This window comes from Stigmatopora argus, chromosome 11 (genome assembly GCF_051989625.1).
Source record: "Stigmatopora argus isolate UIUO_Sarg chromosome 11, RoL_Sarg_1.0, whole genome shotgun sequence".
Lineage (NCBI taxonomy): Eukaryota > Metazoa > Chordata > Actinopteri > Syngnathiformes > Syngnathidae > Stigmatopora > Stigmatopora argus.
Genome location: NC_135397.1, coordinates 8,552,617 through 8,572,584, shown reverse-complemented (window position 1 = coordinate 8,572,584; position 19,968 = coordinate 8,552,617). Strand labels below are relative to the sequence as shown.

Sequence of the window (19,968 nt, the reverse complement as noted above, 5' to 3'; positions counted from 1 at the left end):
CCTCCACTGGATGGCCAAGGGGGGTCAGTACAAAACAATATACTTCTCTGATTTAAGAGCTAGTGGTGTGGAGGCATTAATAAAAGCGGGTGGGTTATAATGTAATTCTCTATCAATTAACTGAAAGAAAAAGAGAAAGGCAAATAATTATTGTGGAAAAAAATATCAAACCCTTTACACATCACGTTTAGAATTTAGCTAATACTGTATGTGCACATATAAATTGTGATTTTTTTGATAGATCATCTCTAGACGCAGTGGCGTCCCCCGGAACCGCACGCAAGATGCCTCTCTGGGGGGGATGGGTGATTAGGTCTACGTGACAGCTCGCTGCTGTGGCGGCTGCCGCTTGCGCGTTATTGGCCACCACTCCGTGTGGGCGTGGACACGACATTCTGACTCAGCCGTGAGTCACCACGCAACTTGCCCGCACGCCACACGCAGCAAATTCTGCTATGACTCCTGCTGCGTTTATGTGTCCTCGGAAGAAGCAGAAGTGCCCCTCGCTCAGCATTAGCGAAACAGTCTCGTATCTGTAGATATTTCTTTGGTACCCTTGATAATCAGCAGTGTTTTTTTCTTTTTCCTGGACGCTATTTAAGAAGTCATTCATTCATTTTCTTAACCGTGTATCCTCACAAGGACCACGGGGGGAGCTGGAGCCTATCCCAGCTAACTATTTGCACCAAGCAGGGGACACCCTAAATTGGTGGCGAGCCAATCCCTGGGCACATAGAGATGGACAACCATTCATGCTCACACTCATATCTAGGGGCAATTTAGGGAGTTCAACCAGCCGACCCTGGATGTTTTTTGGGATGTGGGAAGAAACCAGAGTACCTGGAGAAAACCCACGCAAGCCCAGGGAGAAGATGCAAACTCCACACAGTGAGGACCCACATAGGATCAAACCATTGTAATTGTTTTGTCTCATCTCATTTTCTGAACCGCTTTTATCCTCGCTAGGGTCGTGGGGGTGCTGGAGCCTATCCCAGTTGACTATGGGCCAGAGGCCAGGGACACCCTGAATTGGTGGCCAGCCAATCGCAGGGCACAAGGAGACAAACAACCATTCACGCTCTCACTGATACCTCGGGGCAATTTAGGGTGTCCAATCAACCTACCATGCATGTCTTTGGAATGTGGGAGGAAACCGGAGTACCTAGAGAAAACCCACCCACGCTGGGGAGAACATGCAAATGTGACATGCTAGAGTGTTTGATTTATTAACGATTGCATGTTGAGAATGTACAACGAGCTCAACATGCAATCATTAATAAATCAAACACTCTAGCATGTCACACAAACTCCACACAAATGGACCGACCTGGATTTGAACCCACGTCCCCCGCTGTGAGGCCGACATTATTTTGTTCATCGACATACGTAACATACTGTAGAAAAACTGTTTCACATCTCCTGTCCAATTTAGTGCTCTTTCTTACTTCACCTAACTTTATTGCCAGCTCTTGCCCCCACTTCATAGCTCCTTTGGGATGCATTCCTTGCTGACTAGATGTCGGCAGACTCCACGTTGAGCTCTTTGCAGTTGAATCATTAAAAACAAATAGTATTTAATGCTGAAGAAACAGATTCTGCAAAATCCAACAGTTTAGTCCGCCGACAAAAGAGAATAATAATAATAATAATAATAATCGGACATAGGCCCTGGAAAATGTAAACAAAGGAGAAAGTTGCCTGAGTTTCTTATTCACCGGAGCACACAACAACAAGCGCCAATTTTGTCTGCTAGTAAGTGTTATGTAACCACACAAAAATAAAATGAAACAGGGTTTGAAAAGTACAAATCTGGATGAACGTGAGTGAGCTCAGCTCTTGTAATTTGCTGCTGACTCACTGGAGCGTTTCTGATCCGCGTCATCTCTTAGATGACGCAGAGCTGTTTTATGCTACCATATCAACAACCAATGATAAATAATGATGAAGTGAAAATGAAAATTATGCTTTGTATTTTCAATGCAAATATACCAAATGAAGTCCATGTATAGTATATTGATGCTTTAAATTAGCACAAGACGTCTCATCACCTGTCCATCCATCATTAATCCGCCACCAGTACGGTGAATGATATCCCTGGCATATGACACGGAATGGAATCTTTCCAGCGGAATGTTGATGCCTTTATTTTGAGCTGAGTGTTCACAATTGTTCCATCCCTGGAGGCACTGACCCCCTTTTCCTTATTCAAACACGCAGCACCTCTTGCTCCTTTTCCCCATATATTGTTTTTCCTCCGTTTTGTCATCCTATGACACACCTCGTTTAGTCAGACATAATCTTCTAGTATACTGATTGAACAGTCATGGAGGTAATTGGGCTGGGACATTTTCATGTAAATCAACTAAGTTTTGTAAAAAGTGAAGCTTAAACCTCATAATTTTAGAGTAATTACTGTGCTTGATTGGCAAGAAAAAGAAACCCATGGCGCATCTAGTCTCGTCAAGAGGAGGATGAAAGACACCAGACCCAACAATGCAGATTACCTGAATATATCAAATGCAAAACAAGTCTATGGCACATTGATTGTAACTTGCAACCTCAAAGTAAACTATATGTTTGTTCAGTGTTTGAACCCGATGAGGTTGGACTCGATTCATTTCCCCCAGTTTATCATCCATTTTGTGCATTGGTTCTTCTGTCTAACACACAAATCGAAATTAGTTTTTACACCCCATTGTTATGTTTTGTGATAATGTCAATTAGAAGAGACAGCTCCCCCTCCTATCACCAGCAAAACACACCAAACTGAAGCAAATAATTCCAACACACATTTGAAGTGTCCAAGAGCAATGTGTCACTTGTCGAGCAGCTGTCACACCTCATTTATGTTAGGCAAGGCCATCGGCGCCATTATTGTTCTTGTGGAAGACATAGCCTAAACTTGCTACTTCTCTGCTTTTGTGAAAAAAAAAGATATTTGACAGGAGGCAAATAGTTATAGTAAGGTAAATATAGTAGTATTTAAAAACAGTAACAATATGGGGCAGCCCGGTGGAGCGAGTGGTTAGCGCGTCGGCCTCACAGCTCTTGGGTCCTTGGTTCAAATCTAGGTCACGTCCACCTGTCTGGAGTTTGCATGTTCTCCCCGGGCCTGCATGGGTTTCCTCCGGGTACTCCGGTTTCCTCCTACATTCCAGAAACATGCATGGTAGGCTGATTGGACACTCTGAATTGCCCTTAGGTTTGGGTGTAAGTGTGAATGAATGGTTGTCCGTCTCCTTGTGCCCTGCGATCAGCTGGCCACCGATTCAGGGTGTCCCCCGCCTCTGGCTCGGAGTCAGCTGGGATAGGCTCCAGCACCCCCTGCGACCTTAATGAGGATAGAGTGGTTCAGAAAATGAGATGTTATGAGTAACAATATAGTTCATGAAGATCTCTTGGAATGTGCTGAATTGCCAAGAAAATGTGTTATGATCCTACTACAATTGTTTTAGTTTTCTTCATTGTGACTTTTGTTAATGTACTATTTATACAAAATTAAGTGCGTGTAGAGCCTTCTGCTTTATATTGACATTTTTCAGCCAACACATGTTCATTTATTTTTCCCCCAAATGTTTTTGGAGCAGATTGTGGACAAAGAACTGGGTGTCTGGAGAGGGTGCTGCGGAGGGGAGAAGGGGACGATGGGTGGGAGTCCACAGGGGACGGCTGGCTGGCTGTTTATGGAGGTGAGTTTGAGAGGGCAAAGGTGGGGGAATGGGAGGGGGTTTGCACATGTGTTTGTGTGTGAGTGCATTCATCTGCATAAAGACGTGCACGCACTCGTCTGCCCGGGTAGCCGTGTGTGCACATTGGCGACTTCAGCCACTGTTTGTGTGTGTGTGTCCGTGTGTGTGTGTTCTTTTGTTTTGCTCTGGGTTGCTGGGTGATGAGACCAGCTGGGAGGGCTGAAGCCATTCACTTCCCTTCTGCTACCCTGAAGGCAGCCAGCAGGGAGAGAGAAAAAAGAGGTCGGCAGACTGAGATAATAAAAAAAAAAAGAGAGCAGAAGCGTTTTTGTGGTGAAATGTAGATGTTTATTTCTAAAGGCAAAATTGAGACAAGGGGGTTTTCAATCACAAAGGAAAAAAAAGGAAAATGAAGGCAGGAGCTCAAATAAGAAGATGGAAGAAAGTGGTGTGATGGTTGATGCTGAAGAGTAGGGTGGGAAGGCTTAACTATTAATCGTGATAGAGCTGAGGAGCTGACTCAGGCTATTTGCTTTGGTGTAGGAGGTAAAACGTACAAGATGACCACCTATTTAGCAGGATTACGTTAATCAGGTTACCACAAAAACATACATCTCTTCGTGAAATCAACTATCAGATTATTGATGGTTGTCAATATTCACTCAAAGCCGCATGTAATTTATTGTTTATTAATGTTTTGGATGATAAGAGCAACCGGAGTGGATGCCTATCATCGTCACTTGCAACCAATAAGTTAAGATACATACAAGACTTCATTGTCTTTGTGCAAAGCTATCATGTAGCTGCCAGGGGGAGAAAAAGATGGTTAAGTAGCTAAACTGTCACTGCAGGCCTCTCAACCGTTGTGGTGGCTTCCTTGTTCCTGAAATAAATCGGCACAAGATTAATGACCTTCCTGTTTTCTGCAGCAATGTCTCCCGTACGACACATTTTTGAAGTGCACTTAGAAATATAACCAAATGAAGGGGCGCATGCATTTATAACAAGAATTCTGCTAATATTTACACTTCTACCGAAAACTATTATTTTCCACAACTCTGCGACTAATGAAAGCACTTATCTATCACCTAACTGTGTGTTAACAACCCCTTCTTTTACTAACAGCCTACAATTCTCTGATGCTCTTCTAATGTTCAGATGAGTCATTTTTCAGATAACCTATGACCTCAGTTGCAAATAATCCTATCTCAACCCTGTAATGGTCTATGTCCAAGTTTGTTTTGTCAAATGCTTCCAAGTCGAAAGAACTGTGGCATATCTACAATGTGTGACACTCTTTGGTACACGCACGCAAGCAGTCCACACACTCTAATCCAAGGCAAAAGTCATAAAATAGACTGCACATTTTCAGATGGGAGCGTTACATAACTGATGTGCACCATGTAATGTTCGCTATTTGACTAATTAGCTTTTCCTCTTGTTTAAAAATAAGCCTCCAATTAAAACACTTTCCATTCATGATTTGCTCCTTGTAAAGTCCAAATATATTGAATGGATCTGAAGTGGGAAGATAAAATAAAAGACATTCGTAAAGTGTGTGTAGGGAGCACAACAACTTTCCTGGAAGTCACCTGACAATGGAGGCGTTACAATGCCTCGAGTAAACACACACCTCTCTCTTTCGCTCTGGCTTCCTGTGTCATGTTTAAGTTGCAGAATGACGGCGAAGGGTTGTTTATCAAGTAATTTCAGTTAATCACAAGTCTTGATACAGTTAACACTTATAGCAGGTCAGTATAATATCAATAAAAAATAAAATGAACAGGGGAAATGTATAATTTATCACCAAATAATTAAAAATTTATAATATTGTGGCATTACAATGTAAAATGGTCATATCACACAGCACTAATCATTGCTATCCACGTCCGTATGACACTATACAATGCTCATCTTTCAGTATCATTGACAGTGCAAGATGTCGAATTCATTTTAACTGGGAGGGAGGAATTAACATTATGTCATTCTGCAGCCAATGAGTTAATAACAGTTAGAGAAAGATTGATCTATTTTTTATTTTGGAAATCTAAATTGCTCATGTGTGTGTGAAAGTAGGTAGAACAGTACATACAGTGTATCAAAAGATATAAAACAGGGACATGAGTGAAAGAGTGGGAAGAAAAGCAGATGGAGGGACAACCCCGAAACTCCCCTTGTTCTTCACCCCAGCCCCTCCTACTCTTTCCCACCCCCAACATTGAGCTGTGACACTGACACACCCTTTTTTATAGCATATCATTATCTGATCCTTTTTACACGTATATTCCCAAAATCTTGCTACACATGCACGCACAAAGGTGTATTTTTTTCTCTAATGGACATTTTTAAGGCAATGCTCACTCTTAAAATGGATAAAAGGACATCATATGCAAGTTGACCTTTAAATAAAACCTGAATATCTCCACTTTAATCACATTGTGGATTGATTTCAAATTCTTTTAAAAGCAAATGTCCAAATAATTTTGGAACTACACAGGAAAAAAAAGAGAAAAAAGCAAGAAAGAGGACCAACCAAGAAGGAGATAAAAGAAGAGCCGGAGAAATCAAGCTAAAAGGAGGGAGGGCTGTTATGGGTACATTGCTCCAGTTGGTGTTGCTATGGCCCTGCCCTCCCTGCTCACTGAGCCATTTCCTGTTTTTGACCTGAAATCTTTATTTAGAGCCATTCCTCCTCGCTGCTCAGCATTCACGGCTTGGCTTGAAGTCCAGAGGGATGAACACTGTAATAAAATCCCATTTTAGGTGTTAGTTCTTTGGTGCTGCATTAAAATTAAGACCACTGTACGACCCAACTTGTTTAGTTTACGAATGGAAGAAGAAATACAATTTCAAGGGAAAAAAAATAACGAATGAACATCCGTTCATTTCTGCCTATAAACCGTTCTTTTTTAATGACTGTTGAATGGTTTAGCTAAAACATTATTATTTAAATTTACCCGATAAGATGTCAGTAAACAACTTTGCTACATTTTTTAGATTTTTTTTAATTGAACAATCGTGGCTTGTTTGGGTCATAATGCATGTGGAAAGGACAAACAACAACAAAAGTAATTCTTGTTTTTATATGTCTAACATTTACAAAATAAAACCAGCACAGTGAAAAAAAGGGAGTTGCTATGCAACTTTCAAATATTTGTAGCCACTGAAGGAACTTGGACAAGTTTGTGTTGCAATTTTTTTAAGACAATTATAACAATTAGCACTATTTATAAAACATGAAGTGTTACTTTGCACATTTTATGTTTGCATGTTCGCTGTTATGAGCGCTATTGTAAAATTAATATCAACTGTAATTTGGAGCAGTAACATAATTTGTTAAATACAACCCAATAATCATACAGAACAAAGTTATCCCAACTAGTTTGCAATTAGTTAATAATAGTTCACAGAAGGGATCCAAGTTCATTTTTGTGGTATTAAAGTTATATTTGTGCTCAATCTCAGATTTCAAGGCGTCTTTTTTTAATTCCAATTGAAATTTAGTGAGCATAAATAACTGTATTTAAAAAATCCTGCTCAATAAATACTGCTAATCGTTTTGACATCAGTCTCGGTCAAAGTCTGTCCTAAAAGTAGACACCCTGTCTGGACAAATATGGAGATCAGCATTGTTTCTGTGAGAGTAGCAGCACAACTGTGAGTATGCAGTGGGGGGTCTTAAGTGCACAAACACTTTGAGTTGACATGTCTTGATCGCTCTAATGCCCTACTGCTTTTCTTGCAGCCAATCTGTAAGTTTATTGGGCACCTGTCTCCTACTGGTTTAAGATTTGGTTAGGTCGAGGGAGTTGTTGGAACTACATCAATAACCTAAAACCTATCATCATATCATAGTAATAGTTGAAAACCTTGTGGGTGGAGGGGTGGAGTAAATGTAGTGGCGTCACATGTCTGGGCAGCTGCTCCTACTCTGCCTTGGCTTTCTCCTGTGTTAGACTAGTTACGCTGTTGACAAAAGTACGGTGCAAGGATCTTTATTTATTTATGTTTTCAACAACGTGTTCAACGAATAAAAGAAAAGTAAATTTGGATAGTAGTAGCAAACTATTTGCTAGAGTTGTAACTTTAATTTTCTCTTGAAAGGTTTTTTTTCCACAGATGGCCATGATGCATGATTAGATTGGAAAAATTATAAATGCAAAATACGTATTCCATTGACGGCATTAGACGTCCAATGTATTTGAATTGAGTTCACTTGATATCCCTCACAGTAAAATGCATTGGACGTCTAATGCCAGCCAATGTGTTAAACAGATTCCCATCAAACTCATCGCATATTTATCATACAACATACAAGAAAATTCAAACAAAACAAAAAAATTGTGTCTTACTCCAGGTCAGCGACCTTTTGCTCTGTTGACACAAGGGGTGTGGGTGTGCAAAACCGGTATCCAGTTATTTAAAAAAATCCTTTTTTTTAATCGTTCCGATTTCTTATACTTACTTTTCCACGTTTTTTCCTTGCTTATTCGACTTTGAATTGCGCCAGCCGGCGTCAAACGTCCCAAATCATACAGCGTCGCCGCTCTTATGGTTTGTCCGACAGTCCGTGAACGCATCAGCGACTCAACTCGCAAGGCATTTTTTTCTTTCTCCTATCAGCGCCATTGTGTGACAGAGTCTCCAGCGGTGAGCTGAGGGCGCCGTGCTTTTTCTCTTGTCGAAGTGGACTGACTGTTTAAATACCCCCATGTTTCTCTTCCAAACTCCGGCGGACCTGAATCTGGTAAGACACACTTATTCTCACTTCAAATCGATATGGATCGCACACGCCATTAAAGACATATTGTACAGCGAACCCCTCCGTGTTACATACAGTACTGTATTTGTACAGAATAATATGCACAAGGGAAGGGTGTCTCTTTTTAGTTCTCCAGCTGATGGGACTCGAGAAGAATGAAAAGTTGTCGTAAATGTCAGTCCTTCTGTTTCGATTCTGGCGACGCCGCCACTTTCCAGATTATTACAGTCGAAAAAGTGTTCGAAGTTTTCCAGTTAACCGTCCTGCTTGTGTTTTGGCTCCGGCAACACTTTTAAGATGAAAGATCTTTTAACTTGGGTACCAATAACATGCTCATTGTAGCATTGATGGCGAGTGAAAAGCCGCTGTAGCTTTGAGTGTTTTAATGCGATTCACTCGGACTGTCTCAGTCTATAGAAGGTGTGTGTGTTGTGTGCACTTGGAGGTCTCCATCTAAATACAGAAGTAGCCCACTGTACATAGGAATGATCTATAGTATCTGATTTTTATAATGCTGATGATTTACTATTTTGCTGCCAATGACAGTGATGGATGTCAAAGCCAGAAAGCAAATGAGTTCAAATGGATGTAACTAGTATTATAATATAATATGAAATAATAATATTATTTACCTATATTTGGACCGATTTGTCAACTAAACACAAATTATTGGTTATTAGTTGACTATTAAAAGCCCCTAACCTAGTCTGTGAAGTTCAAAGCTTTACAAAAAAGTTTCAGATTTACCAAATGACACAGTGAGACGCTAAAATAATGTGCTCTTTGTCAATTATGTTTTGGGGCGGCAGTTAGCATTTCCTCATTTGCTGATATTGCCCTTCACGGGTGTAAAACACATTTTAGTCACGGAGCACATCAACATATCAGACTGTCGCTTAAAAGCCATGGAAAGGTATGATGGAGGGGTTAGTTATTGGAATGCAAAGAGGATGCCTTGGCTCATTAAAGTTTGTAACACAGCTTCAGAGTATAGTAATAAAAGAAATAAAGGAAACTTGTAGCTGAACCCCTATAAGTCATTCTACAGTAATGAGACTCTTTGCTGTAGCACGGTTGTTATACTGTCGCATTGATTTGGTTATATTCCCATTGCTGTTCATCGAGTGTGTAGTGGCATCTATAGTACTACAGGAATGCTAAGGTAGCTACAGTACACTGCACACAGATATATGCAAGTGACAGTGCATCTACAACATCTACATTTTACTGCACTTTTAAGACAGCTGTACTACTGTAATAAGAAAAGATTACTGTAGTAGAAGTCAGTTGTGTTGCATCAATAACGTTACTAATATCGGTACCTATATGGTGCTAAAATGATGTCATGAATACCAGGGAGTACTAAGAAATAACATGCTGATCCTGTGAAAAATGTACTTTTTGAGAGGTATTCTACAAACTCCTCCTACAAGTATCCCTACCCAAGATGGCCACCAGGTATGTATGGTACCGTAAAAAAAGGAGCGCTTGTTGCCTTTTCCAAAATGATGATAGACCTCCAATCATATGGCATCCAACCTTCCTTCTGTTAGTTTGTCACTAAAGATGTCCAATCCATTTGAAGTAGGAGGGTGGTAGCTGCCAACCATTCGCTTGAGATGGATTGGATGTTTAGCGTTGTCAATTGCAGACAATGAGTAAAGCAGTGTCTGAACAATGTCAATCATTATACATTCAAGCAAGTAATTTATCATTAAAATTAGTTGTGTAACAGACATTCTGCATTAAAATGGGAATATACAGTAATGCTGTAATAAGACAGGTGTACAGCAGGTATAATGTAGTACTGGAAAAGGTATTCTGCAACAGTAAGCCAACCATACCTCAAGGTCATCATAACAATAAACGTGCAGATGTAAAGCAATATATAAGTAGATACACTGCATTGGCAAGGTATGTAATAAAATGTACTAAGAAAATTAGGAGACTGCATTATGAACACAAGTATACTGTGGTAATGAGGCACTTACAGTTGACTTCTAGTGACAAGATAAACTTTGGTTATGAGACTAGTGTATATCAAGAATATGTTAGTTCTAAGACTGTTATACTGCAGTAATAATTCAGAAGCAACAAAAGAAGTAACACGACTGGACACTGCAAACATGTGTACCGACCTTAGGTTAATTGGGCAGTAAGATAGAAGGCATACCTCAGTAATAAAGCAGGTGTTTTGAGGCAGGTTAGAATACAGCATTGATAAAACAGGTACATACTGCAGCAAGGAAGCAGCCACTGTATTGAGTAGACAGATTGAGGCTGTAGATTTCAGTAGTTCCTGGGGCTGTTGCTGGAAGTGTCAAGCTGCGTTTTCTCCCACCAGAGGCTAGCAAGGAAGAGCGGAATACTCTACAGCATGCAGACACGTCTGCTGACCCAAATCTGCTCCCCTGCTTTCTTCCTGCCTATAATATGTGTTTAAGAAAGACATTTTAAAATGAATGTAGCTGCAGTTATTGTGAAAGACTTTCATTTTAGAATGTGCTTCTCATGGTTAACTCTTTCAGCGCCATTGGCAATGATAGACGTCCAATCCTGGGGTGTTCAGACATCCCTCTGCTGTGAATTGAAATCAGTTTGTCGCTATTAGACATCACATTCATTTGAAGTGGGATGGATGGCAGTGAATGAACGCATGATGTCAATGGCAGCAAAGATTTAATATAGGGTGCTCCATACATTTTTTTTGTTGCTCTGAAGCACTTTATTAGGCGCATCTGCCGAATTTGTTGGTTTCACATTTACATTCACCCCTCAGGGCAATTTTTAAACTTCAGTGAAAGAAAAGTGTCGAGTTGTGTAATTTTTAGCATGAATAAAATCATTAATATATACACCAGTACGTAGACAGGCAAATATAATTTACTATGTTGTATTTTAATTTAATTGTTATATCATCTTCCCCAGAACCTCACTGTGCACTGTTTTCACATGAATGGGATCCCACTGGTTGTCGAGTACAAACTGTAGTACTTTTAACTAAGCTTCTCATTATGCAAGACGCTGCAGTGTTGTGAATTCACAGTTTGATACGCAGCTGACTTCTGTCTTGTGAATGAGTGAGATGTAAACACACATAAAAAGAACACAAATATTCTCCAGGTAAAGTTTGTTTGGCTTTTTTTCGAAGTCTGTCTACTTGTTTTCAGAGGGTTAACTAAATCCAGAAAAAATATATATGCATCACCTTCTTCATCGAACAGTGTTTGTTTTTGTTTTTATTTAGATTGGACGTCTACTTATGAGGAATTCATTTAATTTATTATCTTTTTCCCTTGCTGTTAATTTAAATACCTTTACAAAGTTAATTTAGATCTTAAGATCCACATGTTTGGAGATCTATCATCGTCAATGACCCTGAAAGAGTTCATTTAAACAACATTTGATTTGGGTTTTTTATATGTGGTATAGAAAATAGTATCGAATATTTTTGGAATATCAATATCCAGTTGAAAATTCTCCGATCATGACAACAGTAATCTCAGTTAAAACTTACCTTCATGTCAGTGGGGAAAGACGATTTCAGGACACATGTTTTGAGTTACAACGTGGTCACGTGAACAATTCAACTCCTGAATCAAAGCCGCTCTGTGCTGTATTTTCTGTTCAACTATTGGGAGTGGATCCGTTCTGGAGATAACTACAAGTTGCTCATCTTTTGGTTTTGTTTGGAATGTGTTTACGAGGACCACATTGTGTGACACACACACACACACACACACACACACACACACACACACACACACACACACACACACACACACACACACACACACACACACACACACACACACACACGCACACTCTCACACACACGCAGTATCCTCTTCTTGTCTTTAGCTCCATGTCTGAGTGCAAAGCACAGCAGATGGAGCTAAAGTAAGTTGTGACTGAATGTGCCATAGTACACATTATATGTTGTCTTATATATTCATTTACCTGCAGGGGTGGTGTGTGTCTGTTTGTCTGTCTGTCTTTACTTTGTGCATCTCAAGAACCTGAAATAGCCCAATATATGCAAGGGGGAGGGGTGGATGTGTAGCACAGGCATGGAAACCAGGGTATCCGGTTACAGGATCATAATATCACTGCAGAGTCCATCCACTTGCACAGTACTACTGCACAAGGCATTCATACACACTCATTCCACCCCAGGTGGACACATTTCATGATGTATACAAATGCATAAAATTCACTGTTTATTTACTTTATATTCTGTTTGGATCGATTTTTATTACTGGAGTTTATTAGCATCCCTTTCTTTCCTGAAACAGTTGTTAAGACTTAAAAGTTTATTGTTTTAATAAAAGTTCCGGGGCAAAAGTTTTTGGGCTGGAAATGTAGTGCAAAACATTCCATAAAAATCACATTTTTTTCCAAGATGATTATAAATAAATAAACGTGTTCAAAAATTGCATTTTGTGAGCAGTACTCCACCAATACATCAAAAATATTTATTAGAAGGTAAATACTATCCAAACAGAGATCCCTAACTCAGGGGTATCAGGATTAATTTTTCTGTACCCATTTTAAAACGGGAAAATGGCCCCAAAACTAGAGAAAAAATGTAACGTGGACAGTATGTAACTTATTTGCATGAAGCATCTGGAGGCAGAGACCAAAATTTTCTGTTGTTGGCAGGCATGTCATCAGTTGAGCTGAACATTTGTTAATTCACTGATATCCCTCCCAGTTCAAATGAATGGAACTTCTACTAGCGACAAGGTTATTTAAATTCACAACAGAAGGTTGAAAAGAGCCACATGGTTGGACATCTACAGCCGTCAATGGAAGCCGATAAGTAAGACTAGTCTGACCTTAAATTAAGATACACAAAGATCAGTATTGTTTCTCTAGAGTCTTCATAACTTGGATCAAAAGTGTAGATTCTAAATTTGTGAATGGGAAAAGGTGAGTAAGTGAGATGATGTGAAGTAATGGAAAGAAAAAGAATGAAAACTATAAAAGATGAGAGGTGGGGCAGACGGAAAAGGAAGAGGAGGACACTGAAGTGGAATGTAAGGGGTGGGGCGCCTCTGGTATGTCAGTCTTGTACACTGTGTGCAAGTGTTTGAGTTAGAGGCAGAGAGGCACACATGCTCAGCTGTTTCGGCTTTCAATCACACATGCAAACTGCTTTGAAACTGTCACTCACTTTAATGCAAACTCCTCATGGGCTCCTGATAGATTATTTTTGCAATACATTGTTTGTAGACATTAAATAATTCACATTACATATATTTTAACTCACCCTAAGGAGTCTCTGATAACACACACGATCCTTTATTAACTGAACGTTGCAGCAATTTCAGCCGTCTACGCTCGAAATATGTAAAAAAAAAAGTGCTAGTTACGCTTCCATCAGTGACATTGGACACTGACTTTGTCTCACATTCTTCTTTGAACACCTCATGTTGAGGCTTTGCCATCTTTGGGAAAAGGTGTAGTTGGCACAGGTTGAAATGGTCGTCATTGTGTCTTTCGACAGGACATTTCACCTAACATCTGTGGTCAATAGGGCTGGGTCTGCAAATTGGTGTGGTTATAAGAGTAACTTATCGCCACATATTGCAAAGTGGATGATGTCTGTCCTGATAAGTATCAATCTGATGGATTATTATTATTTGATGGAAGGTCATTTTTAAGATTTATACCATTAGTTTTTTTAAATTCTTGATGAAACATGTATTCATTTTGAATAAATCATTTTAAAGAATTTTGACTCTCAATGACATGGTCGTGCTCCAGTGCTCGCAGCTGGGACTCTACTATGTAATTTAATGACCTTAAGGACTTTCTTCCATAACCCTCTTTGCCAACCCCAAGAGTGTGTTCTGGCTTTTTGATATATCTCATATCACTTCATTAGGACGAGTGGAGTTATGATTGAGGTTAATTGGGGGGATGTCAGTTTTGGAACTTGAATTAATGAATGAAGCTCCGGTTCCAATGAAGCCAGTGTAAATTGTGTTATTGACTGAAATGAGTGGATGATGGAACTTGGAAAAAATATGTCTTGTTCACAGGACATCTGCGCAGTGAAATGTTGCTCATTCCTCCCTTACCTTTGACTCCACCTACTCTTCATCTTCCTCTTCAACCTCCCTCTCTTCCTTCATACCCCTAAGCAACCCCCACCGCCATCTCGTTCTTTGTCATCTCTTTGGGTGAATTCCCAGCTGACTCTGTTTGTCATGGCAACCAACCAGTCATGGTGACTGGGCCTGCAGCTCACGCTTCCTGTGTGTGTGCGCGTGTGTGTGTATGTATAGCGGCTGGCTCTATGAGCCTGTCAGTCTGGATTACAATCAACCATACTGCAGTGATGCCTATTTTGGCTACTTTGCTCTTTTCTGTCTCATTTATTTTCCTCCTCCTGGTCAGCAGTGGCCCAATCGGACACCCTAGGTATCTAAAACTGTTTGAAAATTGTACTTGTGAACATATTTTGGCTCTGTATTGGTGTGTGTCGGTATGTCTTGCTCATTGAGCAGCTCTGTGCCGAGTATGTGGAGCGGGGCGTGGAAGGGGTATGGCTTAAAACGTGCCCTATGAATCTTGTGCTACGGCAGGGAACACTGCTATTACATAACGTTCATGTGTGTGTGTGTGTGTATGTGTCCCAGTCTGAAGCAAAGCGGCTCCCATTCCATCTGCTCTTTAGTTTAAATTCATGCTTTATTAAATCTGATTTTGTAATAAATCCGCTACCTAAAATCAGCTTTATAAAACACTGTTCAATGGCTTCCGTTATTTTTTTTTAGTTCATTCCAGATACCAGCACTAGTACTTAACTGTCTTGCGTCTGGGAAATTGATAAAAATGTGTTTCATATCAAATTTTATTGAAAAATATGCAGCGCAAATTTTATCCAACCTGGTACAGTATACACTCAAATGTATCGAGTGGCAGCTTCACACTCCTGTATTCTGTGGAGCAGAAACATTCATATGATTTTCCCACTAGTGAGCGCATTTTGCAGTGCGCCTTTTACCAGAAGTCATCTAGAAGAGTCACAGCTTTATGATAGGATATCTCAAACATTAGTGCAATTTGTTAAATAAAAGACTGAAACCCAACAATGAAGTTATTTTAACTTCAAAGCTAGAAGCTTTCATAGAAGTAAAACTGGTTTAACAGCTATTGTTTCCTACAGTACAATTGCCATTTGAAATCATCATGAGCCCAGGTGACTAACAGTGATATATTTGACGTAAACTCTTAGTTTACTCCATGAGCTGAACTGAAAATATCAGAGAATTAGCCTGTCAGTGACATTTATAAGTACTCTCTAACCTGTGTTTTCTTAAGACTGTTACAACTACCTCCCTATAAAACTGTTACTCATACAAACAGATGAGAGACTTGCTATCCTACCAAGTATAAAAATGTTAGGTTAAATCAACAACAAAAACTCTTTCCTGGCCTCATGTAATTTGAAACCTAAAAACTACCTTATTACAACACGACGACCAACAGATAGATGCCAGCGACAAACTATTTTAAACGAGATCATCCCAGTTTATAAAGGATTTTGAGCCATCCAAACCGTGCTCTACAGCTGATTAATTAAGAAATATGGTGATGAAATTAATGCACTTTTAAAGAGCATGCACTACATTTAGTGGCGCTAGGCATCTGATTCGTGAACTTTGAATGAACATAACCCAAAGGCAGCCAAACAGTTAAAGACACTTGAGCAAAAAAAAACCGTTTGGATTTTTTCATAACATGTCCCCCCCTTTGCTTTCCAGATTTATGTTCAGTAAAGGTGCCAAGCGAAAAGTGGACGAGTATGAAGAGGTGTTGGAAGGCAAAACGCTGGAGGCGGGAGGCGGGCTAGGCCTGGGTCCCGAGGGCCTGTCCAAGGTGTCGTACACCCTTCAGAGGCAGACCATCTTCAACATCTCCCTAATGAAGCTGTACAGTCAGCGTCCGCTCAGCGAGCCCAGTCTGGAGCGCCGCGTGCTCATCAACAACATGCTGCGGCGTATCCAGGACGAGCTGAAGCAAGAAGGCTCCTTGCGGCCGCTGCTCCTGCCGCCGTCGCCTCCTCCCGACGATCCCATGGATGAGGGCTTCCGTGAAGCTCCGCCTTCGTTCGGGGTCCTCTCCGCCGCCGTGACAGTTCCGGCAGCTCCTCCTTCCGCTCTGCTGATGCCGGCGATCATTCCTCCGCCTTCGCCGCACCCCTCCGCGCATCCCAACTGCCTGCCCCTGCCGGACGCCTGCCTCACTCCGGCTTCGCTGTTGGAGGAGGACGGTACGGATTCCTCCTTTGGCGCTTCATCTCCGCCCACTCCTCCTCTGTCGCCTCCCTCGTTACACAGTCAGATGTCCGCCAACATCTCTTCGTCCAATAGCCTGAACGGCCTGGATTTGCGTCCCGCGACAGCCAGAAGCAGGACGCCGGCAGCCATTTCTATGACGGTAACTACCTCCCTGGCTCCCACCACGCTCAGCCAACCCCCCCACTTAGAGGCCTTGTCCCCCGCACCCCCGGGCCTGGCGAAAGACTGCAGAAGTTCCGGCCCTAAAAGTGAACCAGCTTGCATCTCCCTTGTGGAAAGCTGCCCCACGGAGCACCGACCGATGGACGCCCCCGCCGGGGCGCCACTAGCCGCCCCGGTGGAAATGTACCCCACTCATTCCCCGGTTTCCACGTCCTCCGGCTTTCTCACCGACCTGGCGCTGGACGACGTCCTTTTTGCCGACATAGACACGTCCATGTACGATTTCGATCCCTGCGTGACGGCGGGGGCCGTTGGCGTGACGGCTGGCACCAGCTTGGCAAAGATATCGCCGGTCGTGACGGCGGACGATGTGCTCAAATCGCTGGCTTGTCCGTATAACGGCCCTGCCCCTCAAGTTTCAGCAAATCAGCCTTTTAAAATTGATCTGACAGAACTGGATCACATCATGGAAGTGCTGGTTGGTTCATGACCAGCGAGTGCCACCACATTTTCTAAACAGACCCTCTCAATCCAGACAAGAGACTGAAATGAATATTTTAGACGGATCTGGGATTTTTTTCTGCTTGCTGGCTTTATTTTTGTGCTTTTGACGTTTGCAATTGTAATTGACAGTTGTCATATTTATCATGACATCTGTTACTACTACTACTACTACTACGATTACTACTACGACTACTTCAACACTGTGCATGGACTGTCCCCCCTTTCCAAACACAGTAATGAAATTCTTGGGAAGCAAAAATTACAAATTACTTTACATTTCTACTCTGGTGGCAACCTCCAAGAAATGAATTCCTTCTGAACCTAATCCCAGTTCTGATCTGTAACACTGTCCCAAACCATAGCCTTTAACATATCACGGTTACTTATTTCTTATCATTGTTTTCTATCAAACCCAAGAGGATCCTTACTGGTACCTAAATTAGAATTACAAACACACATATACAGTCAAATAGACTGAAAGGAGCCATTTTGCATGTGTGGGTCAAGGGTTACAAACACACAGACACACTGGCACATTAAAAGTGTGTCTTTTAGCTGATGAGTGCCTTCCCCCAAAAATGACCACTTACTCAATTCGTGTTTCTAAATTTCCTGTCAGTTCTTCCTTCATTATATATGTTATTTAATTTATTACATTTTTTTTCTGTTGTGTTAATGAGGGGTTTCCTCATGATCAAATAATCATTTTAATTGTCTTTTCTCACAGAGTCAATGATGTTTAACTCATTGGCTGCCATTGACGGTGATAGACGTCCAATCTATTTGAACTGAGGGCCTGTCTGCCAACCTTTGCAGTCTGAGTGAAAAACGATTGTAAATTCAATTAAGGATGATGAAAAGAGCCACACGCTTCGGCGTCTATCACCGTCAATGGCGTTGAAAGAGTTCAAATTCATCTTTCCTTCTCTATTTATTAGCGATTGATGACGTAGTCATTCTTTGGGTATTACTTTTTTTTTTACATGCCGGGATTTGCAGCAGGATTCTCAACAACGAGAGAGTCGAGTTCGTTGTGTTTACATTGGAGTCAGGTGGAGAACGCTCTAAAGTCCAACCAAAACAGAGACATGCACAAAAACTGTAACCATTTTTGCTAGCAAAGCCATCGTGTCACTTTTGTGTCACAATGAAATTCCTTCAAATTGTATGAAGACAAACACACGAGTGTATTTCCAGTGCTGCCTTTTCTTTGTTTGTTTTCGCACCCAATTTAGTTGCCTGAGTGAAAGACAAATTACAGCACAGCGTACAGTATTACACAAAATCTATTTGCACAAACTCTTGTGTTTAGATTAGAACCCCGTATTTCCGTAATCTCAGGGTCTTGCTCACTGCTTGCTATAACGCGCCCGACCATTTTGAGGTTGACGCAAAAACACCATAAGTAGTTCAAATCATACACCTAATTCTTAGGGGCTAAATCTGTCCAATAATCATTTTTGAAAAGCAGTTTGAAGTGATGCGCAATCTTGCCCGCTAAGGATTAGAACGTGTATTGATTACAATTTTGCCAATGTCAATGTGTTACGTGGTGAGCGAAAATAGGCACGGATTTTGATGTACTACTGTTCACTTTTGGAAATGGGCAGCTACTAGATTAACTTTTAAGGCACACCGGAGACCCCACTATTTGTGCAAGGAATTCATTATCAAATGTCCACTTTAAGATCATAATTAATATCCACGTGGTATTCATTAGTTGTCTTGTTCTGGTAATGAACACCTGGAAAGCGCAACGGCTCAATTTCCCTTGTTCAAAATGCGCTTTATCATAACTATTTACTGGAGCATTGCTTTTAAAACACATTGATAAGTGCCGCTTGCGTCTTTTTAATGTTGCAATTTATTTTCAACCCCCGATGTACAGTATGAAAAGAAAACCCCTATCGTGTTTGTCTTCAGTGGCTGTTGGGACATGGTCTGCTCTTTGTAAGCTTTTATTTGGAAAGTGACTATTTGGAGTCATTAAAAAATAATAATAATAAATTAACACCGTAAAGATGTGGCGTCCACATATGCTGACATCACATTTTGTGCCACAATATTTACATTTGCTATATAAAATGTGATGTCCGCATACTGTTTGAGTTGATGTCATGTCTCAATAATAATTATTTAATTCATTTAATTTTTCATGCATAAATAAAAGCAGTCATTAATTAAAATATTGAATAAAAACAAAGTGAATTAAAGTGAATAAAAACAGAAAAGCATTGTATTTATGGCTTCCAATGACTTATCGTCTGCCATTTAGTGCAATGGATGCCCAATTCGTTTAAACTGGGAGGACAGGCTATAAATGCTCATGCTTCAGTGCCATTGATGGGACTCATGATTGAATGTTTATTCTCCCCTTCTGGTCAAACTGGATTGGAAGTCTAGAGCAGTCAATGGCAGCTAAGAGTTAAATCTGCTCCTATAAAGGGCTCGCTTTAGCTAAAAACGAAAGGTGTTTAAATGACGCTTTGTCTTTGACTTTCCGCAGTATTTTAACCATCAGCATCACTTGTGTATCAGG

At 40.8% G+C, this 19,968-nt stretch overlaps 1 protein-coding gene and 1 long non-coding RNA gene across 2 annotated transcripts; one reads left to right on the top strand and one right to left on the bottom strand.

The window, feature by feature from the left end:
- Positions 1 to 4,018: 4,018 nt before the first annotated feature.
- On the bottom strand, positions 4,019 to 8,478 carry LOC144084726 (uncharacterized). Its single transcript, XR_013303895.1, has 3 exons — positions 8,155 to 8,478; positions 6,223 to 6,430; positions 4,019 to 4,572 (listed from the first exon to the last, which is right to left on the bottom strand). It is a non-coding gene; the product is annotated as an uncharacterized LOC144084726 (long non-coding RNA).
- sertad2b (SERTA domain containing 2b) lies at positions 8,276 to 19,636 on the top strand. Its single transcript, XM_077613431.1, has 2 exons — positions 8,276 to 8,436; positions 16,227 to 19,636. The coding sequence occupies exon 2, from the start codon at positions 16,231 to 16,233 to the stop codon at positions 17,413 to 17,415; it is 1,185 nt and encodes a 394-aa protein (XP_077469557.1). The 5' UTR covers positions 8,276 to 8,436; positions 16,227 to 16,230; the 3' UTR covers positions 17,416 to 19,636.
- The last annotated feature ends 332 nt before the right edge of the window (positions 19,637 to 19,968 follow it).

What these genes read in the sequence shown, in the direction of transcription:
- sertad2b (XM_077613431.1), top strand. Translation starts at nt 16,231, where the DNA reads ATGTTCAGTAAAGGTGCCAAGCGAAAAGTGGACGAGTATGAAGAGGTG.